The sequence below is a fragment of the Mobula hypostoma genome, chromosome 25 (assembly GCF_963921235.1).
Source record: "Mobula hypostoma chromosome 25, sMobHyp1.1, whole genome shotgun sequence".
NCBI classification, from domain to species: Eukaryota; Metazoa; Chordata; class Chondrichthyes; order Myliobatiformes; family Myliobatidae; genus Mobula; species Mobula hypostoma.
Genome location: NC_086121.1, coordinates 7,244,254 through 7,263,687, shown reverse-complemented (window position 1 = coordinate 7,263,687; position 19,434 = coordinate 7,244,254). Strand labels below are relative to the sequence as shown.

Genomic DNA, 19,434 nt, shown 5'->3' with positions numbered 1-19,434 from the left:
AAAATTTTTCCCATATAAATTAATGGTAATTGCTTCTTCACTTTATGCCATTTTGGCACGAACGGTTTCATAGGAACGCTCTACCTTAGCGGGGGAAATACAGGACAAGGGCGGTCCCGTATGGGACAAACCAATTTAGCCCAATATACGGGATGTCCTGGGAAATACGGGACAGTTGGCAACCCTATGTTCAAGTTCAACAGTGTGCGACAGGGAATGAGGAGAGGTGCAGCTGACTCATATCGTTTCCTCATGGCCCGGTAGCACATGCGTTGTGGCCGCGTACCGGTCCGTGGCCCGGTGGTTGGGGACCGCTGCAATAAGAGAACCACAATCAGAGCTTCCTTGTGTCCACCTTCTGGGCATGTTGAAGGCTTTAGTGATTAGACTCCCTGAAGGAGGATGTATGGTGAGGTGCAGCCCGCAGTCTGTTGAAAACACGAGCTTTCCAATGTCTTTGGTGTTCCAATTCCGCTTTCTGATTCCTCCTCAATCCATCTGAACAAACTTCCATTTTCGCAACACAAACTTAAAATGGCTGCCCCCGCTCCCCCGCCCCCAGCCCACCTGGAGGCTTTCTGGCTTAGATGTCTGTCAGCAACTTGTGCTTCCTCTCTCCCTCCCTCCTTTCCTTTCTCTGTCCATTCCACTCTCCTCTCTCTTGTTTGCTCGTGCTGTCTTTCTCTCAACTCCCTCAAAAAGGTTGTACTCCATGGCGGTGCACAGCGTTTGCTGGGGTGTGACTTCTGTAAGTCAGAGCAGTTGAACTGAAGCTGCTCCGAATTCCAGCTAACTGCACCGTGGATGTGCTAAACAACCTCTGCAATATTCCCTTCTCATTTTGTGCCTTCCGGACGGGTGTGTGTTTATGGAGCTGGAATTTCTCCCTTGCAAACAAAAAATTCCACCCAGCGTTGTGGCAAGCCTTCTAATGGTCACTTGGCTCCACTGGAGTCCCAGGGAACAGGCTGAAAAATGGGGAAAGTCATTAATTTCGCCAGGCACTTCAGAATCCCCACTGGAGTGCATCCATTTGACTTGGTAACCTATACCTGACAGATCCATTAGAATTGGTTTGAGATCCGTGAGCAGAAATTAATTAAAAACTGAGCCGAACTTTCAGCTGGGGCGAATTAAATTAATCTGCGTCTTTAATTGACGAGTAACAGAGTGATTTTTAACTTGGGTTCATACCTTCAACTCCTCGGGTTGGGGGGGGGGGCGCATCAGCAGGGTTGCTGCCTGTCAACACCGACATCCCGGTTCAGTTCCATCCTCGGGTGCTTGCTGTGTGGAGTTTGCATGTTCTTCCTATGACTGGTGGCTCCAGTTTCCCCACACATCACAAAGATGTGTAATTTGATAAAACAAGTCCTGACGAAATGGCGACTCTATATTCCTTTCCCCGTCTGACCTGCTGAGTTCCTCCAGCATTGTGTGTGTGTTGCTCTGGATTGCCAACATCTTGTGTTTATATTCTGTTAGAGCCCTTGCCTGAGGAGTGTCCTCGATCCACTCCAATTTGCCTACCGTTACAACAGGTTAACTGCAGATGCTATTTTATTGGCCCTTCACTCGGGGAACATCCGGACAGTGACGATGCGTCCATCAGGATGCTCTTCATCGACTACAGCTCAGCATTCAACACGATCATCCCCTCGAAGCTCATCACTAAGCTCCAAGCCCTGGGCCTTGATACCTCCCTGTGCAAATGGATCCTCAATTTCCTCACTTGCAAACCTCAGTCAGTACGGACTGGCAACAGCATCTCTTCCACAAGCTCTATCAGCCCAGGTTCACCGCAAGGCGAAATGCTTAGCCCCCTGCTCTGCTCTCTTTATACCTTCGATTGTGTGGCCAAGCTCAGATCCATTGCTACATATAAGTTTGCTGATGACACCACTGGCATTGGCCCAGTCAAAGGTGTCATCTTCAGAAGTTTTCGGATGACTCTGCCATAGTTGGATGCATCAGCAAGGGAGATGAGGTTGAGTACAGGGCTACGGTGGGAAACTTTGGTGTGAGCAGAATTATCTGCAGCTTAATGTGAAAAAGACTAAGGAGCTGGTGGTAGACCTGAGGAGAGCTAAGGTACCGGTGACCCCTGTTTCCATCCAGGGGGTCAGTGTGGACATGGTGGAGGATTACAAATACTTGGGGATAAGAATTGACAATAAACTGGACTGGTCTAAGAACACTGAGGCTGTCTACAAGAAGGGTCAGAGCAGTCTCTATTTCCTGAGGAGACTGAGGTCCTTTAACATCTGCTGGACGATGCTGAGGATGTTCTACGAGTCTGTGGTGGCCAGTGCTATCATGTTTGCTGTTGTGTGCTGGGGCAGCAGGCTAAGGGTAGCAGACACCAACAGAATCAACAAACTCATTCGTAAGACCAGTGATGTTGTGGGGATGGAACTGGACTCTCTGATGGTGGTGTCTGAAAAGAGGATGCTGTCCAAGTTTCATGCCATCTTGGACAATGTCTCCCATCCACTACATAATGTACTGGGTGGGCACAGGAGTACATTCAGCCAGAGACTCATTCCTCCAAGATGCAACACAGAGTGTCATAGGAAGTCATTCCTGCCTGTGGCCATCAAACTTTACAACTCCTGCCTTGGAGGGTCAGACACCCTGAGCCAATAGGCTGGTCCTGGACTTATTTCATAATTTACTGGCATAATTTACATATTGCTATTTAAATATTTATGGTTCTATTACTATTTATTATTTATGATGCAACTATAACAAAAACCAATTTCCCCCGGGATCAATAAGGTATGACTATGACTATCATCCCCTCGAAACTCATCACTAAGCTTCAAGTTCTGGGCCTTGATACCTCCCTGTGCAAATGGATCCTCAATTTCCTCACTTGCAAACCTCAGTCTGTACGGACTGGCAACAGCATCTCTTCCACAAGCTCTATCAGCCCAGGTTCACCGCAAAGCGGAATGTTTAGCCCCCTGCTCTGCTCTCTTTATACCTTCGATTGTGTGGCCAAGCTCAGATCCGATGCCATACGTAGGTTTGCTGATGACACCACTGGCATTGGCCCAGTCAAAGGTGGTAACGAGTCAGAGAGACTGAAAATCTGGCTGAGTGGCGCCACAACAAGAACCTCTCCCCCAGTGTCAGCAAGACCAAGGAGTTGATCATTGACTACAGGAGGAGGAATCCAGAGGTCCATGAGCAATTCATCATTGGGGGATCTGAGGTGGAGAGTGAGAATCAGATTTAATATCACTGGCAAAGGTCATGAGGTTTGTTGACTTGGCGGCAGCAGCATAATGCAATACATAATAGAAAAAATGAATTTACAGTAAGTATACATACTAAATAGTTTAAGTAAAATACAAAACTGGAAATAATGAGGTGAGGTAGTGTTCATGGATTTAATGTCCATTCAGAAATCAGATGGCAGAGGGGAAGTAGCTGCTCCTGAATTGTTGAGTGTGGGCCTTCAAGCTTCTGTATCTCCTTCCTGATGAGAACAAGGCATGACCTGGGTGACAGGGGTCCTTAATGATGAAAGCTGCCTTTTTGAGGCATCACTCCTTGAAGATATACTAGATACTATGGAGGCCAGTGCCCATGGTGGACTGACTAAGTTTACAGCTCTCTGCAGCTTACTGTGATCCTGTGCATTATCCCCCCCCCCCGCCCAATCCCCCATACCAGACGGTTACAATGTTCTCCTTGGTACAACTGTAGAAATCTAAGAGTGCTTTGGGTGACATATCAGATTGCCTCAAACTCCTAATGAAATAGCCACTGTCATGCCTTGTAGGTGCGTTCATATGTTGGGTCGAGGTTAGATCCTGAGAGATATTGACATCCAGGATCTTGAAATTGCTCAATCTTTCCACCTTCTGATCAAAGGTTCATTTTGTTATTAAAGTGTGTAAACTCTGAGATTTGTCTTCTCCAGATGCCATGAAATGCAGAAAAACTATGGAAGCCATTGAAAGAAAAGACACCCCGTCCCACACACACACACAAAAAAAGACAAAGAAACAAAAACTCACAAACCCTGACCCCTCAACCCCTCCCATGCACAAAATCTAACAGATCGCCCACCTGGAAAATGGCAGGTAGAATATCAAACCCCAAACCCCTGCCTCGCAAAAAGCTAACATATTGCCCACCAGTACATCAAATCCCCAAAACCCCAACTTACCGATCAGCAACAAGAAAGAAAACTGAAGGGGACCAATATAAACTATAGTCCACACCAATAATCACATAGATCTTGGAATTTTCAAAACATTCTCCGTCAGCATAGAGACAAGTGGCTGTTCGAACTCAGTCCTTCCGTGGAGAGTGGCCACCATCTTGTCATCCTCTGCATTCATCTCGATGTTTCAATCTTCCTCGACACTTTGATCAGTGAGAAATAGAGTTGATCATGGCCTCGCACCCCATGTCTGGTCTTCTCCTTGAGGCAGCTGGTGCTCGCGGTCATCTCCTGGAATTTTCTTTGGCACAGCAGTGTACCCAATCACTCGATCAAACTCCGAACTGTAAGTCACAGGCTCCAACAGTTTCTGAAACACAATTAAGATTTTTTTAAAAAGTAGAAGGTGTAGAAAAAGTGAAGTAATCTTGACTACGCAGACTGGTGTGTGTTCCCTCGTCACATCCTTTCTGAAGTCCACAATCAGCTCTTTGCTGTTTCTGACAATGAATGCAAGGTTGCTGTTGCAACACCAGTCAGCTAACTGAAATGTCTCGCACCTGTTCACCCTCTCATCACCCTCTGAGATTCTGCCAGTAATGGTTGCTCAGTCAGCAATTTTTAAATGGTTTGCCGCACAGTCAGGGTGCAGGGAGAGTAGAGCAGTGGGTTAATCACACGTCGCTGAGGCGCGCCGGTGTTGATTGCCAGTGAGGTCGAGATGTTATTTACAATCCGCACAGCTTGTGGTCTTCCAGTTCGGAAGTCGAGGATCCAGTTGCAGAAGGAGGTACAGAGGCCCAGATTCTGGAAATTTTTGATCAGAACATTTTAATCACAGTGGGCCAAAGGTTTACAACTATAAGCTTTACATTTATAATTTGTGGAAGTGAGTTTTCTTTGAAAAATATTTGAGAGAGTGAGAAACGCTTCTGTTCCTGAGAAAGAGCAATGCAGGCAAGACTACATCAGGGTGGATTTTGATGTCCAGAGTCCATCTTGTTTGTTTGTTTATTTATTTTATTATTCATTATTTAGCGATTATAGTGTGACGTAGGCCCTTCGGGCCCTTCGAGTTGTGCTGCCCTAGTAACCCCAATGAACCCTAATTTAATCACTGGACAATTTACAATGTCCAATGAACCTACCTGGTACATCTCTGATTTGTGGGAGGAAACCCACGGACTCCACGGGGAGGATGTACAGAGACTCCTTATAGAACGGTGCCGGAATTGAACACCCTGAGGTGCAATAGTGCCACACTAACTGCTGCGCTACCGTACCTGGGGTGGATGGGGTCTTTGGTTATGTGGGCTGCATTACTGGGGCAGCAGGAAGTATAGACGAAGTCCCTGGAAAGGAGACAGGTTTATGCGATGTGCCGAGCTGTTACCATACCAACCAAGGATGCACCCAGATATATAGTTATTACCCTACAATTATCGGTCCACTCAACCAGTGTGGATAACGCGGAGGCTGTCCTGTATTTTAATAAGGCAAAATATCTTTTTGTACCACTGATCTCTTGTCCTTGTTACATATTTACGGTTAACTTTGGACAGTGGTGCAAGCTGAGTGCGGTGGTATGGGAGATATAGGATATAAATTTGAGTTTACGGGGAAGGGGCAGGGGAATGGGGTTGAGTGATCTAATAAATCAGCCATGGTGGAATGGCTGAATTACTTAGCGTCACTTTAAGTACATACAATCAGTCCTAATTTTATGTATTTATACTCATTATATTTTTATTGTGTTCTTTATGCTTATTGTGTTATTTTATGCTGCATCAGATTCTCTCCCTCAGGCACAGCACATGGCTGTGTGTTCCCCTCCTTCTGTTTACAGTAAGCTCTGAGCAGTAACAGGAGGTTTGATGGGTTTCCTCTCCTTCCTGCAGTCTATGGAAACTTTCGAGACTTAATTTACTTTACCGTGAGCTGCAGATGTATGATTTCCATACCAGGAAAGTGCGCGGTGTTGATCATAATTCAATGCTGTTATGCCACAGAAACCAAAAAAGACATTTGAATGACCATCAGCCACAGGAGCAGAATTAGAGTATTTGACCCATGGTGTGTGCTTCACCATTCAATCAAGACTGATATATTATTCTTCTCAGCCCCCTTCTCCTGACTTCTCCCCGGAACCTTTGACTCATCAAGAACCTCTCGACCTCTGTTTGAAGTATACCGAATGACTTGGCCTCCACAGCCATCTCTGGCAATGACTTCCACAGATTCACCAGCCTCTGGTTCAAGAAATTCCTTTTCAACTCTGCTCTGAATCGATGTTGACTATATAATGGTCAAGTTGAAATATTTGCTTGATAGTTGTAGAGTCACATTAACATGGGAATAGGAATCAATCCTGTTCTTCATGTACAGGTATCTCTCTACACCAATTATATCCTCCAGTACTCTGCTTACAGCGAGTCACGCCACTGTTGTCTTAAATACTCTTCTCTGAGAATCGTCACCTTGTCTTGATGCAAAGGATTGCGAGTTCCTCAGATCCTGAGAGCGATGCTGTTTGGAGCTTAGCTCCTGGTAGGGTCACCCATGGTGGTAAGGCCAAGGAGGAAGATCCAGACAAAGAGCGATCCAACCAAGACCTCAACGGTGGAGCTAGAGGAAGGTGACACATCACTGCAGCAGTGAAGATGGAGGAAGACTGCAACAGTGAAGGGTCCCAGTCATCTGGATCTCCTGACCTCGATCAGTCAAGAAGGTGACTGCCTGTGCATCAGCCTCTCCATGTTAAATAAAGTCGCACACAGGCATTCGTCATTAAGGGAATCCACCCTAACATCCCGGATTAAGAACTGGTGCAAAGGGGGCAGGATTGTGCCCAGATCAGCCTCTACAGCCACCTGAGGAGTCACCAATAGACAACCCGTTTGGAGAACATCATACTTGACTTGGGTGATCGCAAAAATTACTACTACACCATAAACTCTGAGAGCATCTCTACCTCGGGTAGAATGTTCCTGTTTTCAGCCACCCTCAAGCTGAAAAAATCCTAGCAGGTTAAAAGGTCGGCAAACATCGTGAGCCGAGGGGACTTTACTGTGCTGTGGTGTTTTATGTTCTCTGACCTTCAAGGCAGATTATTGACTTGAATAGCAAGTTCAGAATGTTTTCCTTGGAAGCAGCAAAGGGGGTCAGATTATTACTCTGGGATCAAACTGTCCCATCGATCTTATGGAGTAGTTCAGTTCTGGAATAATCCAAGTCCTGACTTGGAGAAAGGCGATCAGGGACTTAATGCTCGGTACAAATCGCCAAGAATGTTTGCGTTTCGCCAATCAGTTGAACGCGCATCAAAATCGCTGTTAAATCCAATCTGTTGCCATGTGGTGCTTCAAAGTATTGGAGAAGGTTATTTATTGTCTTGGTGTTGGTGACGCGACGGCAGCGCACGCGGCCTCTCCGGTGATGAATATCTGTAATCTGTCAAGTAGGGGACCGTGCACAATTCTGATTTGATGGAGACAGACGTGAGAGTACGGAGGAACATCTGGAAAACTTCTGAAATGCCCGCTTTGCTGCCACTGCTCCTGTGTGGTAACCAGAATCTCCGGAGCAGAAGGCCCCGAATCCTCGGCTTTGCGTGTTTCAGCGGCCGGGGAGAGGTCGAAGGCGCTCGGCAGAGGATGGCACTCGGGAGGCTGTATCGGACAGGCTGGTCGGAGGCTCGAAGTTTTCAGATGGATGGGCTCAGTGTCGGCTGTGGTCGGCTGCTTCCAAGGCATCGGCAAGTTGACGGTGCCTGGAGGTTTATGGCAGGGAGTTTCTCCCTTTTGCCACCTGCTATCGGGGACTCGGGGGCTTTGAGACTTTTACCGTGCCCATGGTTTGTTCTTCATCAAATTATGGTATTGCTTTGCACTGCTGTAACTATATGTTATAATTATGTGGTTCTGTCAGTGTTAGGCTTTGGTTTGTCCTGTTTTCTGTGATATCACTCCGGAGAAACATTGTATCGTTTCTTAATGCATGTATGCATTTTCTAAACGACAATAAAAGAGGACTGAGTGTTCTCATAACCTTAAAATTATTTATTGCCAAACCTGTAAATAGCAGCAACTATCAGTGTATTATTGCCAGGCCAGTTTGGTATTGTAAATTCAGGACAAGAGATTAATTGTAGGTTTCCCCTTACACCCTGGCCAAATCTTTATTTGCAGTGTGAGGTTGGTGGTGAAATGGGAGGCGTGTATGAAACAGTGACTAAATTGATTAGCTACTTGTTTACCCTCCCCTCCTGGTCATCTAAAGCCAAAACTACACGTTTGGGCAACAGAGTTAATTTGGGGTACTGCGGCAGTGTGGCGGTTAGTCTGACACGATTACAGCTGGGGACATTGAAGCTTGGAGTTCAATTCCAGTGTCCTCTGTAAGAAAGCTTTTACATTCTTCCCACGGGCATGTGGGTTTTCTCCGCTTTCCTCCCACAGTCCAAAGACCCATCTAGTAGGTTAATTGGTCATTGTAAATGGTTGTGTGATTAGGCTGGGGTTAAATAGGTGAGTTCATTGGGCCAGAAGGGTCTGTGCCACAGTGTAACTGTAAATAAATCAAATATCACCATTGGGTCTCAGCAGGTAGCTGGGAGTGTGAGGCAGATGTGGACTACCTCCCTGAAGCCTTCATGGACCCAGTGTGTGTTGCAGATGGAGTGAATCTGTACACAGCTCCTGAGCAACCAGGGATGTCCCAGGAACGCCATGGTCCCTCTCTGTCCTCCTCTCTCTCCTCCTCCTCCTCTCTCTCCCCCTCCTCCTCTCTCTCCCCCTCCTCCCCTCTCCCCCCTCTCTCTCCCCCCTCTCTCTCTCTCCCCCCTCTCTCTCTCCCCCTCCTCTCTCTCTCCCCTCCTCCTCTCTCTCCCCCTCCTCCTCTCTCTCTCCCCCTCCTCTCTCTCCTCCCCTCTCTCTCTCCCCCCTCTCTCCTCCTCCTCCTCCTCTCTCTCCTCCTCCTCCTCTCTCTCTCCCCCTCCTCTCTCTCCCCTCCTCTCTCTCCCCCTCCTCTCTCTCTCCCCCTCCTCTCTCTCCCCCTCTCTCTCTCCCCCTCCTCCTCTCTCTCTCCCCCCTCCTCTCTCTCTCTTCCCCCCTCCTCTCTCTCTCTCCCCCCTCCACTTGTCTCACATGGAGCGGGCTGATGTCGGCACAGAAGCAATCTCACTTACGAGAAAGCTTCTGGAGTGGAGACTACCAAAGGCCCGGCCCAGTGCTGCTGTAGGTCAGATTAGGTTGAAGGTTCATAGTTCAGGGTTTAAGATTGTTTCATGTCATTTGTCAGTACACAAGTCTAAAGGAGAAAGAAAGTTTTGTTACTCTGGATCCACTGCAGCATAAAAATACACAATAAGCATAACAACATAATAAATATAAATACATATGCGGTGATTCTCTGTCGTACCGATGATGCTGAGACCTGTGCGGGGGAGTTTTTAAAGTGGAAAAGCCGTTGCCTTGGGGCAGTTCCACTCCCTCGACCTCGGCAGTCCGGGTCAAGCGATACAAGCAGTCGTCACAAACTGGGGACTCCTGGGTTGCCGTGGGTGACCATGACTACTTCTGAGCCTTGCCATGCCCCTCGCTCTCTGTGAAGTTTTGTGGTACCACCTTCCTGGCCGTTGAAGCTCTCTGTCGATCTCATCCGCCCCGTCTGCCTGAGCTGACCTTGCCTGCTAGGACAGACATGTCCGTATCTCACCACGGGCCAGCCAGTACCCTCACCGGGTTTAGCCTGCCTGTTGAAGCGGGGTACTGTGGTGTGGCTACTTTGAGTCACAATTGGGAGCTGAGTGTCCAGTGGGGACCCAAGGTGAGTGAGCTGCCCCAGAACAAGCCCCTTCGCCAGAAGTGCTACAATAATATGTTAAGATGAGCTTGCAGACATAGATTTATGGTATCTACCTGAAGTGACGCGAGGGACAAGAGTAATTGTACATACGGTGGCATCTGTATGTAAGATTAAATGGGGAAGGAATGTAATAATTGGTTGTGATGTACCTGGACGTCCAGCTGCTCTGCCTTCTGACCTTCGGTTGATCAGTCTGTAGCTCGTTACAAAACAACCTAGCTCCCACCCCACCCACAGCCTCTCACCCCTCGTTAGAATGACCCCCCCCCGCCCCTGCCCTCTAACACTCTGCCCCTAAGGGCCTGCTGGCCGTCTACCTTCAGTGATTCTCGGCAACTGACGCTCCGTACGTCCCTTCACGAGCCTGCTGGTGTCTACGTGCATCGAGCAGCCTGCGCTGAGTCATCGAGCCATACTGCACAGGAACAGGCCCTTCGGCCCCACTAATCCATGCTGACCAAGCTGTCCATCTGCCTGCCTTGATTCCTGCCCTGTTCACATGGGGGTTGGGTTGCCCTTCATCCAGTGACCTTCCCCCCCAGGTAAACATTTGGTCTTAATGGTGCGGAATTAGGCCACTCGGCCCATCAAGTGTGCTCCGCCATTCCATTATGCCTGATTTACTGTCCCTGTCAACCCCATTCTTTTGCCTTCTCCCTGTAACCTTTGAGACTATGACTGATCAATTACCTAGCAACCTCTGCTTTAAATACACCCAGTGACTTGGCCTCCACAGTGAATTCATGTTAGCCAAGATGTCTGTCTAAGGCAGTCCCATTTCCCTGTGTTTGGCCCAGTCTCCTCTCCAGCCTTTCCTATCCGTGTTACTGTGAAAGTCCCTTTTTAAATATTGTTGATATACCTGCCTCAGCCACTTCCTCTGGCAGCCCATTCTATACATGGACCACCCTCTGTCTGAAAAGTTCTTACTAAATCTTTCCCCTTTCACCTTCAACCTATGCCCTCTAGTTCTTGATTGCCAGCCCTGGGTGGGGTGGGCAGTGGGAAATGACCTTGCCCCCCCTGAGGGGCAGAATCCAAGGAGGAGTTAATGGGAATGTGGGGGAAGAATAAAATTGGCCATGGTCGATTCAATATTCGATGGTCAGCTTGGACTTAATGGGCTGAGGGCCCTTATTTTCAGTGCTGTGCATTTTCACAGCACCTCTCACCTTCAGAGTCCTGTTGAAGAGTCTTGGCACGAAACATTGCCTGTTCACTTATTTCCATAGATGCTGCCTATGTTTTACAATAACTTTTTAAGTGTCATTGTAGGTGAACAAATTCCTGGTCTGCTTTGACTTTTTCCTGTATCATATCTATTATTTAATTAATTTGTACCTTTTCGGAAAAAACTATGGACTAAGTAACCATTACCAGTTTCTTAATCTAATTGTATTTAATTTGTTTGGAGAGTTTAGCATTTTGAGTTTGCAAATTTTATATTAAGATTACTTTCAATTGATTTGTTTATTTGATATGCAAGTTCATACCCTGATGGATGAAAATTCTTTGCTATGAAGAGCTGACTGAGTTTGGAGTTGCCCGTTTCTTATCCCCTCTTGTGGACTGAGCTGGAATTTGACCTTTGCTCAGTTGCTTGGTGTTTGCGGGGAATCCGCAGTGCACTCAGTTTCTGAATGCAGTTCTGCTGAGTTTAGCAGTGTGACGCATGGCCCGGCACGCAGTCACTGCATTACTGCCTATTTTTGTTTCACAAAAATATCTTCATTCGAAATTACCTTCTACAGTTTGGGTGGTGTGGTGGAGATTTGTCTCCACCACAGGAGGTGTGAGGTGCTCCTTCCCTCCTCTGGCCTGCAGGTCACCTTTGGATAAAGTGTAGCACCTGCTTAGCCCCCCGATCAGGGTCATGTGAAGCCATGGGAGCAGGTGGTGGATGGTCGTATGAGCAGCTGGTGCAGATCACAAGTCCTGGTTACGTGACCACAGACGCCAGGCAGACAATCCCTGAAGAGTATTGATAAAGGCTGGGGTCACCCGTCTTGTAACGACACTGCCCAGAAGAAGGTAATGGAAAATCAATGCCAGAAAGATTTGTCACTGACAGTCACGGTCATGTAAAGATCATAATCGTCCACATCATATGACATGATACATAACAAGCAAACCTTCTACAATACCACAACATACACATTGACAATAATAGTGGCTAACACAATTACTAAAATGAACTAAACTAAATTAACATGTTCCTACCTCCACCAAAGATGCCAGTTATCCTGTGTGGTCTTAGCACACCTCCATGGTACCCATGGGCACTGTACGTTCCCTTGCCGCGGTTACCGGCCATGGACATACCCCCTTGGAACATTGGCGGGCCTCTGCTGCCCACTTCTAGGACCCATGGATAGCTATCGTTGCCAGCCCGAGAAGCAAGTTTGCTGGGCCATAATCATCCCTCTTTGCCCCACCCCTTTACTGGGTGACCGCATATAGATAGAGTGGGGTTAAAATGCAGCCAAGAGACAGACAAAATTTACGGGATGTTGCTGGGACTTGAGGACCTGAGTTATAGGGAAAGGTTGAACAGGTTCGGACTTTATTCCCTGGAGAGTAGGAAAATGAGGGGAGATTTGATAGAGGTATACAAAATTATGAGGAGTATAGACAGGGTGAATGCAAACAGGCTTTTTCCACTGAGGTTGGGAAACTGGAACTAGAGGTCATAGGTTAAGTGTGAAAGGTGAAATTTTTAAGGGGAGCATGGGGGGTTGGATATTTTTCACTCAGAGGGTGGTGCGAGTGTGAAACATGCTGCCAGTGTAAGTGGTGGATGCAAGTTTGATTTCAACATTAAAAGGAAATTTGGATAGGTACATGGATGGGAGGGGTATGGAGAGCAGTGCTCTGAGTGTGGGTCCATGGGATCTACTGAAGGTAGGTACATAGTTTGGCGTGGACTAGATAGGCGTGCAGTAATGTTCTGTGACTCTAAGGCAAGGAGTAACCCCTAGCATTACTACACAAAATGATCTGCAGATGCTGGGGTCAAAGCAATACTCATAACACGTCGACTCATCGTTTCCACGGATGCTGCCCGACCTGCTGAGTTCCTCCAGGCGTGTTGTAAATGTTCCCTAGCATTACTGCCTCCGTAGCACCAGTGACTGAGCACAAATTTCCGCCGCAGGTGTATTCCTGAGTGTTTATAATCACAGGGTCTGTCTCCCATTGACTTCAGCTGTTGAAATGCTCCAGACTTTAAAAGTACATTCATTCATAACACAGGCACAACTGCTCCGGGCTTTAAACACACGTTTGTTCATAACGTGGACATGGACGGTCTGGACTTTCAACATGCGTTCGACTATAACACGGACATCGTAGTTGGGAGTTTGTTTGATATTTCCGAATTGTGACAGTACATAATCACGTGGTTTTGCTGATAGGAAATTGCCTCTATCCTCTGACTCATTTTCAGTGGAGTTAATCCTCTTCCGTGGTCTGTAAGGATTCTCCCCATGCCCGCAAGGGTTTCGTCTGGGTGCTCTGGTTTCCTCCTACAGTCCTGGGACGTATGAGTTAGGGTGAATGTGTTGTGGACGTGCTATGTTGGTGCCAGAAGTTATTTGTTATTTAGAGATTCAGTGTGAAACAGACCCTACCAGCCCAATGAGCCTCACCACCCAGCAACCCACCTATTTAACCGCATCGCTACTGTGGTGTCCAAGTATAGTGACACCAACGGGCTGCGTCCAGCACGTCCCGAGTCTACATTGGTCATTGATGTCAATGACACATTTCACTGAATGTTTCAATATACGTGTAACAAATAAAGCTGATCTTCATTATATTTTCTCTTTTCTAACTCACTTTTAGCGAAGTTGGTATCAACAAACCATCCAGTAATTATTTTTGTGGAAGTTGTATTCCTCTTGGATGCCACAGTGAGCCACTCCAGTTATTTCTTTGTCCTGAAGAAGGGTCACGGCCTGAAACGTTGACTGTGTACTCTTTTCTGTAGATGCTGTCTGACCTACTGAGTTCCTCCAGCATTTTGTGTGTCTTACTTTGGATTTCCAGCATCTATAGATTTTCTCATGTTTGTTATTTCTTTGGCCATTCTTTTCAAGTTTTCTCATGATTTTAGGCAAGTTTCTCTCTCCACCTTGCCCAGTGGTTTGACCCTACTCAGCTCACTGTGGTCAGGCCACTAGCTATCATGGCAGTGGCTGCACAGATTTGCCCACCAACTCCATACCCCGCTGCTCTGTCTGCATTGGTAACGGCCCGTATTCAGTACCTTAAATTGTCTGTGCTGTTGAAGGCGTGTGTCTAAAATTAAAATAAAGTGAATTAAATAAGGCTGTGAAAGCCGCTGTATAAATGCAGACATTTTTTACTCTCCTTTCCAGCCTTCCAAGGTGGCACGATACCATAGTGATTAGCACAGTCGCTTTACGGTCCCAGCGATAACTAACTGGGGTTTGATACCCGCCACTGCCTGTGAGGGGTTTGTACGTGTTTCCCATGACTGTGTGGTTTCCTCCAGGTGATCCAGTTTCCTCCCAAATGCCAAAGACGTATGTGTTGGGGTGCATGAGTTGTGGGCGTGCTATGCTGGAAGCATGATAACACTTACGGGCTGCCCCCACATTGCAAACAATGTTTTGATATACGTGTGACAAATAAGGATTTTTTTCTGCAAATTCTCTCTCTTCCTCTTTCCTTCCATTCTGTCTCTTTGCTCTACATCTGTGCTAATTACAGAGACTACAACTGCAGCCCCCGGTCGCGACATCAGAACGGGCAGTCCCCTATCTGATTCAGCGGGCTTCTCCTTACCCAGTATCCAAGTGCTGCATTAAAAGCCTGGTACTGTACTCTGTCTCATGTGTTCTGACCCTCTCCCTCTCTCTCTGGTTTAGGTAGAGTGTTCCATATCTTGTGTCGTGCTGATAAATATAGAAAGTAGGAACAAGGGGCCTTTTCTGCTGCTAAAGGCGGGCTGACAGCAGTGCCCTGCTTACTGAGATCATCCGCTGCAGATAGAGTAACACATCTCAGCCTGCTTCTCAAGCTGCTCCCCCATTGGCTCATTGGGAAACCTGAGCCCTTCCTTGATAGGCTGCGGACCCTTTTGCGTCCTTTCTCCTCGGCAACGCTGAGGTGCGTACGCTCACAGACCCTGTGACCTCTGGCAGGATGCTAAACCCTCACAGGGACAGGATGTCACAGCAAATCTCACATGGGCACGCTGTACTGTAATGTAGTATGTGAAGAGTTCAGACACACCGTTTTGAACAAGGGGTGATTGAATAAACCTTCCATTCAAGGTCGCATCGCATTACATTTAACCGTCAGGGGTATAATTAGCAGAGTTTATTAAGATTTCTTTTATCTGCTGCATGTATATGGAAACATACAGTATGGTGTATTGCGTTATTTGCGTCAATAACCAGCACAGTCTAGGGTGTGCAGGGGCAGCCCACAAGTGTCTCGATCCTTTTAGGGCCAACATAGCACGCCTAGGGCTACTAACCTGTACGCTTTAGAATTTGGGAGGGAACCGGAGCACCCGGAGGAAACCCACGCGGTCTACAATCCCTTTTACAGACAGCGGCGGGAACTGAAGCGTGATTGAGGTCGCTGGCGTTGTAAAGCGTTACGTTAACCGCTATGCTACTGTGCCGTCCCACATCTCGTGCCCACGGTCTGGTGCCGGTCGGCTGTGTTGTAACGCGGTTCCGTCAGTTCAGTGAGGCTTTGTACAATCCATTGGTAACTGCTTCCCGTTGTTCTGGGGGAGGGGGCGACAAGGGTTAATTAACACGCGCTGGATTTAAATTTCATTTGTTAAGTCTCATGACAAAGTCCTTGACCTGTCTTTCTATGTTTAAATTTATAAAAGTGGACGCTTCATCAGAGAACACACACAAAATGCCGGCGGAACTCAGCAGCTCCGACAGCATCTGTGGGGGTGGGGGAAAGAATAGTTATGCTGAAATTGGATAAGATGTTGGTGGGCTAAATTTGGAGCATTCTGTGCATTTCTGGTTGCCTACCAACAGGAAAGGTGTCAATAAGATTGAAAGAGTGCAGAGAAATTTTACAAGGAGGTTGCCAAGACCTGAGTTATAGGGAAAGGTCAAATAGGTTAGGACTTTATTGCCTGGAGCATAGGAGAATGAGGGGAGATTTGATAGAGGTATACAAAATTATTGGTTCCTTAAGGTGATTATTGCTGGAGATGGTAATGGGGATCACCTCCCACTACCTATTAAATGATCCCAATTGGTGTGCCTCACATAGCCTCTGACAACCAGGTCAAGTGTGGCTTAGCTACTAAGCCCAGTGGAACAGTTTCTACTGACAGGGGAAGGGCCAAAGTCAGGTTACTGGCGCCTTAAAACCAGTCACTTCAGGTAGATAGGGCTCATCAGCCGTGGTTGGCAGCTCATCTCGGAGAAGGAAAATTGTGATCGCAAACCTCCGCTACCTTGTGGCTTTTCCCACTCATGGGGGAGGCTTCAGGAGTGAACCCCGAGGTTGAAATCCGGAGCTGCAGTCCTACATTGAGTTCAACGCTGACTGGTCACTACTCTGATGCTGCTGGTGGCAAACTGTACCAGCCTCTGCCGTTCCTTTGGGTTCATCAGATGCGTGGAGGTAGAGAGCTTGCCACATGGGCAACGGCTTGCTCTGCCCAGGCTCATGTATCTAGACAGCTAGGACACAACATCCACGATCGACCCTGGCCGACGGAGGCCTCGGGTACAAAATGATGTGTGGTATTTACAGGGTAAATGCAAGCAGGCTTATTCCTCTGAGGTTGGGTGAGATGAGAACTAGAGTTTGTGGGTTAAGGGTGAAAGATGAAATATTTAAAGGGAACCTGAGGGGCAGCTTCACTGAGGGTTGTGAGAGTGTGGAACCAGCTGCCAATGGAAGTGGAGGATGTGGGTTCGATTTCAACCTTTTAAGAGATATTTGGATAGGTACATGGATGGGAAGGGTATGGAGGGCTGTAGTTTAGAGGTGGGTCAATGTGACTAGACAATAACAGTTTGGCACGATCTAGATGGGCCAAAGAGCCTGCTACTGTACTGTAGTCCTCTATTCTACCTAAGGTCATCACCCCTACTGGGGCATGGGTCGCTGACAGCAGCTCACTCGAGTCTAATGTCCAGGACCGGTCTTTCAAGTTGTCCATGCCCAAGCCTTCCTCCTTTCACAGCCGGACTTGCGACCGTCCCCGACAGCATTGTTGTGCTTTATGACTATGGTATTTCAGGCTAGGTCCCTTCATCTGGACTCTGTGAGGGAATTGTTTCTTTTAAAAAAAGTGATCGCGACTGTAAAATCAAATTCCTCCCCCCCTTCCTGAAAACTTCCTTGCCCCTCCACCCAATAGAATGGACTGGCGCAAAAGTCAAGACCCTTAAAAGACCGGTCACTTGAGCAGGTTTATATAGACTTGCACTTTTGGCGTAGATTGTGGTCTTCAGAATCTAGTGTCTGATTGGGGAGAAAGTGTTTGCCGTGAGTCAGGCGTGTGGAGGATAGGAAAGATTTAACAGTCCAGGAGTTCGAACGCGACTTAAAGCTGAGTCGAAGTGTTTGTTACCAGTTGAAGTGACTGGAATCCCTTATCAGCTGGGTTCAGCTTTCCTTCACATGAGCCGAGCTGAACTTTAGCTCTCAGCTGAGAGTGCGATGTAATGAGGGCGGGGTGAGGGCCTTATCATATGATTCAGCACAGATGGGATTACAGACTGTGGGTGTGATGTGCTGGAGACTACAGGCACTCTCACTCTGGGAGACCAGCTGCAGGAGTGTGAGTCAAACCTCACAAAGGCAGCGGCCGTGGGGAGGTCCTTCTTTTGCCTCCCTCCGGAGTGCAGACCCGCATCTGGGGAACCTTCCTGTGTGTTGTTTATTGCCTGACTTTAAGCTCTCTCAAACTCCGTTGGCTGAGCCAGACCAGCATGTGGTTTTGGGTGATCGGACTGACAGGAGACACCAGGATGAAATGGTCATGGAGTCGCTGTGAAGTAAAAACGAGTGGCAAAAGAAAGAGACACAAATTGCTGGAGGAACTGAGCAGGTCAGGCAGCATCTATGGAGGGGAATGAACGGTCGACACTTTGGGCCGAGACCCTTCATTGGGACTGGAAAGGAAGGGGGAAGAGGCCAGAGTAAAGAAGCGGGGGGAGGGAAGGGAGTACACGCCGATTTTGGAGCCGGGTGAGGGGGAGGGAAGATGAATTAAGAAGCTGGGAGGTGATAGTGGAATTATTAAAGGGCTGGAGAAGAAGGAATCTGATAGGAGAGGAGAGCGGACTGTGGGAGAAGGGGAAGGAGGGTCGCCAGGCAGGGGTGATGGGCAGGTGAGGACAAGAGAAGAGGTAAGCAGGGAGCCAGGGTGGGGAATGGAAGAGGACGGGGAAATACTTAGTGTGTTTTGTCATGAACTGCGGTTGTACCTGTCCTCGGATGACTGGTGTGGGACGGACAGCAGGCGTGTGGTCACCCAGATGGATGATGGATTTATCGATGCAGCCTCTGACAGTTCGCTTTTCCAAGTGTCAGACAAGGAGGATGTAAGTGAACATGGCCCCCTTCGGACTGCGCATCTCCAAGCGGCCCAAGGTAGAATGAATTTTTCTGCATGCAGTTACAGCAGAGTTGGTAAATACAAGAGATTCTGCAGGTGCTGGAAATCCAGAGCAGGACACACAAAATGCTGGAGGAACTCAGCAGGTCAGGCAGCATCTATGGAGGAGAAAAACAGCTGACGTTCCGGGCTGAGATCCTTCTTCAGGACTCTGGTGAAGGACCTCGGCCCAAACTATTGACCATTTGTTCCTTTCTATAAAGTTTCCTCCAGTATTTTGTCTGTGTTACTTTGCAAAAGAACTGCATTTTCTTTTGTCTGCTAAGCTAGTCAGGTTTTTAAATACAAAAATAAATTGCAATCGACAACTGGGGATCGTAGCCTCTTGATGTTCAGCCCCTTTGCTACGCAGACCAGTGGAAGATATTACATGCACTATTGTTTTCAGTCGTGCGTGGGGCATCTGGGCCATGAACAGCCCATTGCTGGCAGTGAGTGGGTAGGGTGGCTGGTGCTTTGTGACTTAAGGGGACACTCCAGAGCACCTGAACCCTGAACCGCTCACCAGCTCTCCAGTGACGCTGGAACGTGACCTTTGACCTGACAGGCTTGCTTGTCAGCCTGCAGACTAATCTGATTCTCCTATGCTGGGGTGGGTGTGTCCCACAGCAGTTTTAACATTTCATGGAGATAGAACATACAACATACACTGTACAGGCCCTATGGCCCACAATGTTGTGGCGACCTTTTAGCCTACTCTAAGGTCATCCTATCCTGTCCCTCCTACATAACCCTCCATTTTCCTATCATC

The 19,434-nt window shown here is 47.7% G+C and overlaps 1 protein-coding gene across 4 annotated transcripts in view; it reads left to right on the top strand.

The window, feature by feature from the left end:
- Positions 1 to 19,434, top strand: part of LOC134337640 (uncharacterized) — a 93,325-nt gene that overhangs the window by 40,688 nt on the left and 33,203 nt on the right. For 2 of the 4 annotated variants that reach the window (XM_063032815.1, XM_063032816.1), the window contains exon 1: positions 18,291 to 18,609. The exons of the other annotated variants lie outside the window; for them this stretch is intronic. In XM_063032815.1, coding sequence (XP_062888885.1) covers positions 18,476 to 18,609 — 134 coding nt within the window. In that variant the 5' untranslated portion in view covers positions 18,291 to 18,475. Of the gene's footprint in view, positions 1 to 18,290; positions 18,610 to 19,434 lie in introns of those variants that run through there. 4 annotated transcript variants of the gene reach the window in all.